Source organism: Rhizophagus irregularis, chromosome 9, assembly GCF_026210795.1.
Source record: "Rhizophagus irregularis chromosome 9, complete sequence".
Classification (NCBI taxonomy): domain Eukaryota; kingdom Fungi; phylum Glomeromycota; class Glomeromycetes; order Glomerales; family Glomeraceae; genus Rhizophagus; species Rhizophagus irregularis.
This window is the reverse complement of record NC_089437.1, coordinates 4,706,030-4,717,277: the sequence shown is the minus strand read 5'-3', so window position 1 is coordinate 4,717,277 and position 11,248 is coordinate 4,706,030. Positions and strand designations below refer to the sequence as shown.

Here is an 11,248-nt window from a genome sequence, read left to right as displayed (position 1 = left end):
TGTGGAAACAAACCGTTCAAACGAATCGGACCATATTAATCGATCTAAAATCGTGCGTTTCTCTTCTAATGTGTAATCGTATTGCTTTGGAATTTCTATTTTAGAACAAATCCAATCATACTGTACTCGATCAGAAATATGAGTATATTCAATACCAATAGTGCTACCTATATAATAATAAATGTTTTAATAATTGATCCAAATTAATAAGTGTCATTTTTTAAATTTCTTACAATATATTGTTTTGCATGTATCCACTATTTCTCTAAGTGTCTTTTTTTTTTCAGTCTCAGCGAATGCCGGCAATATACCAGGACCAAGTGAGAATTTCTCATCTAAATCTTTTTCTGTGAAACCATAATATCTCGGATCAAGTTCTTTTGGAATGGTATCACTTAAATCTGGATCCAATTTTGCAATATGATGACCGCGAACTTGATATGCTCTTACCAATAATTGAACTTTCATATGATCATCATATTGACTCGTGCTCGGTGATAAAGAAGTAGTCAACCCGGTCAAAGGAACGATTGTTGGTGAGGGCCGATAAGTTTTCATATTAGATTCCATATTCTTAAAATATATCTGCCATGACAAGTGAACTGAAGAAGGATCTCTTAACCATGCTTCATATATTCCTTCAATATAATTTGTCGCATTTCTTTGAGAAAAACCATTTTGAGAAACTGAGTCTTGAGGTTGTGAAGAGTTTACGGCAGTAGCTTTATTACGAATAGCACCAAGAGAATGAATAATCAGATAACGTGATTTTATAGAGAAAGTATCTCGATACAACACTGCATTTGAATTTAAATAACTGATATGCCGTAAAGTACGAGACCAAATGGTCAAATACATTTCGACATTTTTATTGACGATTAAAATCGATATTTCGTTTTTTATTGCCAAGAAGTATTGTAAATGGAATCATTTCAAAATAATGATATCATGAAAGAAAGGAACAGAATTAACGTTTCTTGTCGATCATTATTTATTAAATAAACAATTGTAATATTACTTTATCTTCCTTATCTTTATGTTTTACCACGCTATCATTCCTATAATTGTTTTTATGTCGGTTTTGCTTTTTACGTAATTTTCTTTTTTCTTTTTTAGATAAAGATTGATTTTTCAATATTGGATCCGAGTCTAAAGCTTTCTGACTTCGTTTTTTTGATACCATTTCAGATTGCTTGTTTTGAAATGAATCTAAAGACTTATCAATTGTCTTTTGAGAAGGATGTTTAACAGGCGAATTCTCTTCTGTATCTAATAAATAGTGTATTTAATTTCACAGCATATTCGTTAAGATTAATGTGAATAGAAATTAAACTAACCTTCACCAGTCTTATTGTTAATCGAGCTTTTTTGTGAGCTTCCAATTGATTCAATATCTTTTTTTGAATTGAACCCATCGTCATTGATGGAGCTTTTCTGTGAACTTTGGATTGATTCATTTGTAACTTCGTCAACAGACTTTTTTGAATTAGATCCGTCATGATCTGATTCGTTCGAGATTTCAGAAATAGTTTTTTTTGAATTGGATCCGTCATGATCTGAATCGTTTGTGACCTCGGATATAGTTTTTTTTGAATTGGATTCATCATCATTAATAGAACTCTTCAGTGAACTTTCAATTGATTCGTTTATGACTTCGTCGGCAAACTTTTTTGAATTGGATCCAACATCATCAATGAAGCTTTTTTGTGAACCATCGAGTAATTCATTTATAACTTCGTTGTGATCAAATTGTAATCTCTTCATCATTTCTCGAATTTTTGTCAAATTCCTCTCTCCAGTAGAGTCCATGATCCATTTTTCGATAGAATCATTTGCAGTATTTATTGGCTAAGCGAAGAAATTATTCGATAAGAGAACATAACCTAGAACTCAATAATCCAAAAATAAAAGGTAAATTTTACCTCAGATATTATTTCCGGGTCACCCTCATGCGGTCCTTGAATGTTCCTTACCGAACTATAATGTTCCCAGTTATGATAACTAAATAAATATGATTAGAATTCTGAATTTCGTTAAAATATAAATAAATATTATCCCAGAAAAATATAATTTCTTTAACCTATAAAATACAGTAATTACTGTAATTACTTACATGATATGTAAGGTTCTCCTCGTCCTAATTTCGTTTGTAGATCTATCATCTTTCGTGTTATCATTTTCCTTTCCCTCAATAACATAGATTGTTCCAGGTTGATATACTTTTATATCAACCTCGTGAAGTTGTGCAAATGCTACCAATTCCATGTTTCCGCCATACGTACCAACTTTTCTCATCTGCGACAAATGGTAATCAAAAGTTTTATCATCCTCTACGAAGTATTGGAAATGATCGCGATTCCTTTCTAAATAATCGCATACTTCTTTACGAATCTTTGAATGTTGCTTTGTATTTCCATAAAATTGATCTGATAAAGACCTTTTAAAGAAAAATTTTTTAATATTAAATATTACTATTTTAAGAACTAATCCGGCACTATCTCAAAAATTGATTTGGGGACAAGTTATTATTACAAAGAATCTAAAACGAAACATAGTAAAAAATTATAAAGTTATAGGATGCTTTTTGAACTTGTAAGAAAATTTGTCTCTTATATTTTGTGTACTTATTGCTATGAATTTATTTTATTACGTACCTCGCTAATATCTATACAATAGTTACAGACTCAATTAATCAAATCTATATATCCTAGTGATAGTGCCAGTTCTCACTTAAAATGGTTATAACATTGAAAAATACCTGAACAAACAATTTCCATCCCCGTCAATTTCTTTACAATATAAACCCATTTTTTTTAATTGTTGATCTAATTCCTGTTGTGCTCGAGTCCATTCGTCAGCAGACAGATCGTTCTGCAAAGTAAGAAATAACTAAGATATATGGAAATAAACAGTGTTTTTATATTATCTTGACAAACAATACCATTTTTGTCCTATTTTTTCGCCCATGCTGAAATTGTTTTAAAAACGAGGCGTTAATGTTATCAGAAAACTGAAAGTATATTTAATATAAACAACAGATCAAAGGTACATGTTGAAACTTAGGTTTATGTTGTTTATGTGGTCTATGTGAACGATTTCTTTTCTTTCCCATGATTTCAGAAAGTCTATAAAGATAAAAGATGCACCGAACAAAGTTAAAAAAGGTACGTTACACAACTAAAATTTTTTTATCGCATCTGAATATCGCCATTTTTCATAATACTTATAATACCACGCCACTTTTTATAATACTCCTGGAAGTCAAATGTGTCGACAGATTTCTGTTCAGTTCTTATACATTCCGTGAGAAAATGCAACGCATTATAACTTTTGGTATGTTGAAATGGACAAGCAAGCATGTTCAGCGAAAGGTAAATACATATTTAATACTAAACGTACTGGCAAGTTAATCACTTCTAAGAAGAATTTAAAAAATTTTAGTCATTTTCCTCAATTAAACGAACAAAAGTACCTTTAAATGAAGAATGGAATAAATACGCGACGAAGGAATTGAAAGGGAAGGATCCCGTAAAAGAGTTGACTTGGCATACTGCGGAGGTTAGTTCTTTCTCCAGTAGCTTTAAAGGGTTAAACATATTTTTATGTCCCGAAAACTTTTTAGGGTTTAGACGTGAAACCGGTATATACCAAAGCTGATACTGAAAATATTCCAGACGAGATTCCTGGCAAGTTTCCTTTTACAAGAGGTCCCTACGCGTCAATGTATACCGCAAGACCTTGGACAATTCGACAGGTCGGAAAGAATGTCACATAAGTACCATTATTTTTGGTGGTTAACTAATTAATTTGATTCTTACATAGTATGCAGGATTCAGTACTGTGGAAGAATCGAACGCGTTTTATCGTAAAAATTTGGCTGCTGGTCAACAAGGTTTATCAGTTGCTTTCGATTTGGCTACACATCGCGGGTATTATATTGTCATGTTTCACAGTTAGAGTATGCAGTTAGTTTTAGCTGATTAAAATATCAGTTGTGATATTTGTGATTAGTTACGATTCTGATCACCCTCGAGTGATAGGAGATGTCGGAATGGCTGGCGTAGCAATTGATTCAGTGGAAGATATGAAGGTATAGAAACGAATGCATTAAAATATATATTTACTATTTACAGTCAGAACTCGACATAACGAACCCTCCGGTTCACTGAACCAAAATCGCTGTATCGAAATTTATAAGTTTGGTATAACGAATTTAATATGTTTATATATAAAGATAAAAATCTATATCGCATAGTCGTTATATCAAGTTCTGACTGTAGTCGTATGATATTATTTCCTCCAACATATTCATTATATCATAAAAAAATTTAAATATATAATAGATTCTTTTTAATGGAATCCCGCTTAACAAGATGTCTGTTTCAATGACAATGAACGGAGCTGTGTTGCCAATTCTTTCCATGTACATCGTCGCAGGATTAGAACAAGGAGCTCAATTAAAAGAATTATCTGGAACAATCCAAAACGATATTCTAAAAGAGTTTATGGTCCGTAATACTTTCATCTACCCACCTGAGCCTTCTATGAAGATTATAGGGGACATTTTTGCTTTCACTGCGAAGGTTAGTTAAGTGATGTAGGATCTTATTATGAAACATTTGATGATTGAATCATGTAATTTCATTAATGATAGCATATGCCAAAATATAATTCAATTTCAATATCTGGTTATCACATGCAAGAAGCTGGTGCTGATGCCGTGCTTGAATTGGCTTTTACTGTTGCAGATGGATTAGAATATGTGAGAACAGGTATATAGTATGCAGTTATGATTTACACGAATTGATTATTAATACATTCTATGTTTGATTACTTCATAGGAATCAAATCTGGTATGACAGTAGATGATTTTGCACCGCGGCTGTCGTTCTTTTGGGGAATCGGAATGAATTTTTACATGGTACAATGTACTATGAATGTTTTTCTCCCATCTCGTATGGTTTGTTAATTTAACAAAAATAAGTGAATTAATAGGAAATCGCGAAAATGCGGGCAGCTCGCCGTTTATGGGCTTGTATGATCCAAGAAAATTTTCATCCAAAAAGTCAAAAATCAATGATGTTACGTACACATTGTCAAACTTCTGGTTGGTCACTTACAGAACAGGTGCATGTTCTATCAGAAATAATCAATTTTTGAATACTGCTTGCTGTAAAATATGGGCTGATTATAGCGGCAACAATTAATAAAATAGGATCCTTATAACAATATTGTAAGGACAACAATTGAAGCGATGGCTGCTGTTCTAGGAGGAACTCAGTCCTTACATACCAACTCATTCGATGAGGCAATCGGGTTACCTACAGAATTTTCTGCTCGTATTGCTCGAAATACACAATTGATTCTCCAAGAAGAAGCTTTTATTCCGAAAGTTGCTGACCCATGGGGTGGAAGTTATATGATGGAAAGCCTAACGGACGGGATTTATGAGGCCGCTAGAGAGATTGTCGAAGAAATTGAAAATATGGGAGGTATGGCGTACGCCGTTGCGAGTGGTATGCCCAAATTAAGAATTGAAGAGAGCGCCGCCCGGAGACAAGCTAGAATCGATTCTGGTCAAGGTTGAACTTCTTTTTTAATTATTTTTGAAGTTTAGCTCTATTAAATTTATTAACTAATTCCTATCACAGAAACTATTGTTGGGGTAAATAAATACCGTCTTGAGAAAGAATCAGAAATTGATGTCTTTACTATTGATAACACGAAAGTACGACAAGAACAAATTGATCGGATAAATAAAGCAAAAGCCAATAGAGACGATAAACGGGTTAGTAGAATAATACATAACTTAAATTAAATGTATAATAATACGAATTAATATTAGGTACAAGATGCATTAAACGCGTTAGAAGAATGTGCAACATCTGGACAAGGCAATTTACTTGAATTATCCATAGAGGTATGCAAACTAAGATTTGTTTTAATATACGCGTAATATTTTTCTAGTATATTTATTTTATTATAAGGCTTCCAAGGCTCGTTGTACCGTTGGTGAGATCTCAAACGCTTTGGAAAAAGTATGGGGACGACATGAGCCGTCAAGTCGTGTAGCTAGTGGTGCGTACAAATCGGCTTACGGATCTGAAGTAGAAGTCGATGAGACAATAAAACTTGTTGAAGTAAGTGTTCGGTGCTATTATTTATTTTATCAGGTATCAGTGATATTTATTAACTGCTATGATTATCAAAAACAAAGGCGACAAGATCAAAATTAGGTGTAAATCCTAGAATATTGGTTGCTAAATGTGGTCAAGATGGACATGATCGAGGTGCTAAAGTAATTGCCTCCGCCTTCAGCGATTTTGGTTTTGACGTCGACTTGTCTCCTTTATTCAGTACACCAGAAGAAGTTGCACGTCAAGCAATCGACAATGACGTACATGTAATTGGTGTATCTTCGCAGGCTGCTGGTCACAAAACACTAGTTCCGGCGCTTATCAATGAGCTCAAAAGGCTTGGTGCAAGTGACAAAATTGTAGTTGTAGGAGGTGTAATACCACATAAAGACTATCAATTTTTGAAAGATGCTGGCGTGAGCGCAATATTTGGTCCTGGAACAAAAATTCCCGGGGCAGCCAAGGAAGTTGTGTTAAAAATACAAGAAACAATTAAAGATTAACTATGTATTTATCAAAAATATTGTTCTAATTTATAAAATTTGAAATGCATTATTTATTCTATCAAATATTTCTAGAAAATGTGAGTACATAACAGCAAAGACTATATTGTATTCTAAGAAACAAACATGTCTATACATTTTAAGAATTTAATGTAATAAACTATCATATTTGCTAATATTGTAAAGTTTTCTCGTAATTTGCTACTAAATTGAAATTGTAACGTGCTATCGAAGTCAAATAATATTTATTAATTCTCATCAATTGACTATCATAGATCACGATGCACAAATTCCTGAGCTCCCTTTACCAATTTCTCTCCGGCTACTCTTAACTCTTCATTGCCCTTTTCCACGTCAATGTTAATGGAAACATACAGCCAATATAAAATAATGGCTGTTGCAATATATATTCCAAATCTTATCATTCCAACAACTGTTCCAAGTAACCAACGAACAATCATGCTAACGATGGAAAAAAGAACATAAAGCAACAAGAAAATGACGAAAAGGGTACCATAATCGGACGTTGTTAATGTTTCCAAGTAAGATTTGAAAGCTTCATGAATTTGTGCAGTGTTTTCAGGAAGTAATTCGCTTGTTTGTATTAATAGATTTTGAAACATTTCGAGTGTTTCAACTGACGTACTGATATTAAACATTTTGATTTTTCCAATTGTAATCTTTTTTGTAAAGGTTTTGTTTAGTTTATATGCATTTATCAGTGTCGTCACCTGATTCTCTACCATATATGGTTAGTTTTAAATTTCAGTTAAAATCTGGGTTTTGGGAAATATCTAATTTAGTCTCATTTACGTTCAAAAATGTTATCTTCGGCGATTTGGTCTCGTGCATTACGACCTACCCGTTCTCTTTTACATACAAAAGCGATAAAGCTGCGGGCCACTTCCTCTATAAAATTAGGTTACCCCGTTGTTCCATCTCTTGGTGCTATTCGTAACAAAGTCACCGCTGTAAACTCTTCATATCCTCAAGCTTCAGTATCTCCCAATGACGTTTTTCTTCAAGGGAACGCTGCAAGTTATATTGAAGAAATGTATGAAGCTTGGCTGAAAGATCCCTCTTCAGTTCACTTGTCATGGCAGGTATATTTTAAGAATATACAGTCTGGTGTGAACCCTAGAGTGGCTTATCAACCTCCACCGACAATTGTTCCTCTAACTGGGATGCCTGTACCCTTAGATGTTTCCGGCTCATATGATGTTACCGATCATATGAAAGTTCAATTATTAGTAAGAGCATATCAAGTTCGTGGTCATCATATCGCAAAGTTGGATCCTTTAGGGATTTTGAATCCAGATTTAGATGGTAGCATTCCGAAGGAACTTGATCCGAAACATTATGGCTTCACAGAGAAAGATTTAGATAGAGAATTTTCGCTTGGTCCTGGTATATTACCTGCATTTGCTCAGACTGGTAAAAAAAAGACACTTAGAGAAATAGTGGGCATATGCAGACAAATATACAGTAAGTAAATTTTAAACAGTGGCTATTTGGTTAGATTGATCGGGTAACTTTTTATTTTTGTAAAGGTGGTACAATCGGTATTGAGTATATCCATATTCCTGATCGAGCTCAATGCGATTGGATTCGATCTAAAGTAGAAATTCCAAAGCCATATGATTACACAACAGAAGAAAAACATATGATTTTAGATCGATTAACATGGGGCGATTCATTTGAACGGTTTGTTGCTACAAAGTATCCAAATGAAAAGAGATTTGGTTTGGAGGGCTGTGAAAGTTTAATTCCAGGAATGAAAGCTTTGGTATGATAAAATTAAGAAAAAAAAAATTATTCCAGTGAAAATTCAGAGTTTTTTTTTTATTCGTACCCTTCCTTCTTAATTAGATTGATCAATCTGTCGAGCTTGGTATAGATTCAATAGTACTTGGAATGCCTCATCGTGGACGTCTTAATGTCTTAAGCAATGTAGTCCGTAAACCAAATGAATCAATCTTTTGTGAATTCAGTGGTTCAGTCGAACCATCAGATGAAGGATCTGGTGATGTGAAATATCATTTGGGTATGAATTATGACCGACCTACTCCTTCCGGCAAGCGTGTACATCTTTCTTTAGCTGCAAATCCATCCCATTTGGAAGCAGTCGATCCTGTTGTACTTGGCAAAACTCGTGCGCTTCAACACTATTCACATGATGAAAAGGACCGTCATCATTCAATGGCTTTATTACTACATGGTGATGCTGCTTTTGCAGCTCAAGGAGTTGTATATGAAACGATAGGTTTCCACGATCTACCAAATTATACAACAGGTGGTACTGTTCATTTAGTTGTCAACAACCAAATTGGTTTCACTACAGATCCTCGATTTGCTCGTTCAACTCCATACTGCTCAGACGTGGCTAAAGTAGTAAATGCTCCTATCTTTCATGTTAATGGTGATGACGTAGAAGCAGTAAATTTTGTGTGTCAACTTGCCGCTGAATGGAGACAGACATTTAAAAAGGATGTTGTTATTGATATCGTTTGCTACCGCAAATACGGTCATAATGAAGTTGATCAACCCAGTTTTACTCAACCTAGAATGTACCAACAAATAGCTAAACAAACACCAATTCTTGAAAAATATGTACAAAAGTTATTGAAAGATGGCACTTTTACTAAGGAGGACATTGAGAAACATAAGAAATGGGTTTGGAATATATTAGAAGAAAACTATCATAAAAGCAAAGATTATGTACCAACAAGTCGTGAGTGGTTATCTAGTTCTTGGAATGGTAAGAATAATAACTATCACTTTAATTGAGTTATTTTTATGCAAAAATTCACTACTAATTTTTTTTTATTAAAAGGTTTTAAATCACCAAAGGAGCTTGCCGAAGAAAGTACACCAGCATATCCAACTGGTTCATCTTACGAGCTTCTTCAACATGTTGGCGAAGTTATTAGTTCATATCCAAAAGGTTTTAATGTACATTCGGGTTTAGTTAGAATTCTTAAGGCTCGTGCTAAAGCTATCAACGAAGGACAAGGAATTGACTGGCCCACTGCCGAGGGCCTTGCATTTGGTTCATTACTTCTTGAAGGTAAACATGTTCGTTTATCAGGTCAAGACGTTGAGCGCGGAACTTTTTCACAACGCCATGCAGTACTTCATGATCAAGTAAATGAAACACAATATGTACCATTAAACGATTTAAGACCTGGTCAAGCTAAATTTTCTGTTTGTAATTCTTCTCTTTCGGAATTTGGAACTCTTGGTTTTGAATATGGATATTCTCTAGTAAACCCTAATTCTCTAATTTTGTGGGAAGGACAATTTGGAGACTTTGGCAATAATTCTCAATGTATAATTGACCAATTCATAGCTTCCGGTGAAAAAAAATGGCTACAGCGTACTGGATTGGTTGTTTTATTACCACATGGTTATGATGGTCAAGGACCTGAACATTCTAGTGGACGTTTGGAACGTTTCCTCCAATTATGTGATGATCATCCATATGTTTACCCACCTCCAGAAAAAATGGCACGCCAACATCAGGACTGTAATATGCAAATAATAAATGCCACAACTCCTGCAAATTATTTTCATGTTTTAAGGAGACAAATTCATCGTGATTTTAGGAAACCAGTAAGTTTTAAAACTTTTTTTTAAAAGGCTATTTACTTTTCAATCTAACGATATAGTTATTATGGATTTAGCTTATTGCGTTCACGTCAAAGAGTCTTCTTCGTCATCCAATGGCGCGTTCTTCTCTTGCTGAAATGACTGGGGACACAACTTTTAAACGTTTTATACCAGATCCACATCCTGAAACATTAGCATCACCTGAAAAAATAACACGGCATATTTTATGTTCTGGACAAGTTTACTATGCCCTACTTAGAGCTCGTGAACAGAATAAAATGGACCATGTTGCCATTTCTAGATTAGAACAAATATGCCCTTTTCCATACGATTTGTTATCTCAACATATTGATAAATATCCAAATGCTGAACTTATATGGGCACAGGAAGAACCATTGAATGGAGGTGCATGGACCTATGTTGCACCAAGAATTCGAACTTTAATGAACCATTCAGAACGTCATGAAGGTATGTAATTGTAAGGACACGTAATTTAGTTAATTTTTTATTGATAATAATTAATTTATAATTAATTGTTATGTAGGTAGAGCCGCTAAACCTGCAACCCGTTTACCTTCAGCATCTCCGGCTACTGGTAACAAGAAACAACATATTCAAGAAGAACATGATTTATTATCTCAAGCATTAATTGGTCAAATAGTCAAACCCAAAGAAATTGTGTCTGGAGTACCAGTCTGGGAATAAAAAAACATTAATTAAATTTATGTACTATTATCTGATTTATTTATTGTATAGTAACGATTAAAATAAAGATTATATAAGATTTAAAAAAAGAATACTGTATATACATAAAAAAAAAATTTTTTACTAAAATAATCCCAAGTTTAAACTTAAAAAACCCATAAGAGAGTTGTCTAAAAAAGAATGAAATGAATTGTTAGTAAAATTTTATAACAAATATATAAAAAAAAATTTATTATTAAAATTTTAAGTTTAAACTTCAAAAAGACAAATAAAAAAATAAAAAGCCAATCATTC

The 11,248-nt window shown here is 33.6% G+C and overlaps 5 protein-coding genes across 5 annotated transcripts; 2 read left to right on the top strand and 3 right to left on the bottom strand.

Annotated features, from left to right (window-relative positions):
- Positions 1-16: 16 nt before the first annotated feature.
- Positions 17-907, bottom strand: OCT59_030094 (uncharacterized protein; the record flags this gene model as incomplete). Its single annotated transcript, XM_066146433.1, has 3 exons — positions 234-907; positions 122-167; positions 17-44 (listed from the first exon to the last, which is right to left on the bottom strand). The coding sequence occupies exons 1-3, from the start codon at positions 856-858 to the stop codon at positions 17-19; spliced, it is 699 nt and encodes a 232-aa protein (XP_065995076.1). The 5' UTR covers positions 859-907.
- An 87-nt stretch (positions 908-994) lies between these two features.
- OCT59_030093 (uncharacterized protein) lies at positions 995-3,112 on the bottom strand (the record flags this gene model as incomplete). Its single annotated transcript, XM_025322230.2, has 7 exons — positions 995-1,269; positions 1,338-1,848; positions 1,923-2,001; positions 2,114-2,437; positions 2,759-2,871; positions 2,942-2,968; positions 3,050-3,112. 7 exons carry the CDS (start codon positions 3,110-3,112, stop codon positions 995-997), a joined length of 1,392 nt encoding a protein of 463 aa, XP_025166741.2.
- Positions 3,113-3,311: 199 nt separating this feature from the next.
- On the top strand, positions 3,312-6,822 carry OCT59_030092 (uncharacterized protein; the record flags this gene model as incomplete). Its single annotated transcript, XM_025328427.2, has 14 exons — positions 3,312-3,371; positions 3,442-3,558; positions 3,623-3,754; positions 3,823-3,929; positions 4,012-4,090; positions 4,344-4,583; positions 4,655-4,772; positions 4,842-4,921; positions 4,996-5,127; positions 5,216-5,582; positions 5,652-5,788; positions 5,846-5,920; positions 5,988-6,140; positions 6,218-6,822. 14 exons carry the CDS (start codon positions 3,312-3,314, stop codon positions 6,638-6,640), a joined length of 2,220 nt encoding a protein of 739 aa, XP_025166740.1. The 3' UTR covers positions 6,641-6,822.
- On the bottom strand, positions 6,654-7,321 carry OCT59_030091 (uncharacterized protein). The gene has a single exon (XM_025322229.2). It carries the CDS (start codon positions 7,297-7,299, stop codon positions 6,910-6,912), a length of 390 nt encoding a protein of 129 aa, XP_025166739.1. The 5' UTR covers positions 7,300-7,321; the 3' UTR covers positions 6,654-6,909.
- A 120-nt stretch (positions 7,322-7,441) lies between these two features.
- On the top strand, positions 7,442-11,221 carry OCT59_030090 (uncharacterized protein). Its single transcript, XM_025322228.2, has 6 exons — positions 7,442-8,125; positions 8,191-8,426; positions 8,510-9,398; positions 9,474-10,252; positions 10,324-10,717; positions 10,794-11,221. The coding sequence occupies exons 1-6, from the start codon at positions 7,462-7,464 to the stop codon at positions 10,952-10,954; spliced, it is 3,123 nt and encodes a 1,040-aa protein (XP_025166738.2). The 5' UTR covers positions 7,442-7,461; the 3' UTR covers positions 10,955-11,221.
- Positions 11,222-11,248: the final 27 nt, after the last annotated feature.

What these genes read in the sequence shown, in the direction of transcription:
- OCT59_030091 (XM_025322229.2), bottom strand. Translation starts at nt 7,299, where the DNA reads ATGTTTAATATCAGTACGTCAGTTGAAACACTCGAAATGTTTCAAAAT.
- OCT59_030090 (XM_025322228.2), top strand. Translation starts at nt 7,462, where the DNA reads ATGTTATCTTCGGCGATTTGGTCTCGTGCATTACGACCTACCCGTTCT. An exon ending in CATATGCAGACAAATATACA is followed by an intron (nt 8,126 to 8,190) that starts GTAAGTAAATTT and finishes ATTTTTGTAAAG; the next exon opens with GTGGTACAATCGGTATTGAG. An exon ending in ATCGTGATTTTAGGAAACCA is followed by an intron (nt 10,253 to 10,323) that starts GTAAGTTTTAAA and finishes TTATGGATTTAG; the next exon opens with CTTATTGCGTTCACGTCAAA.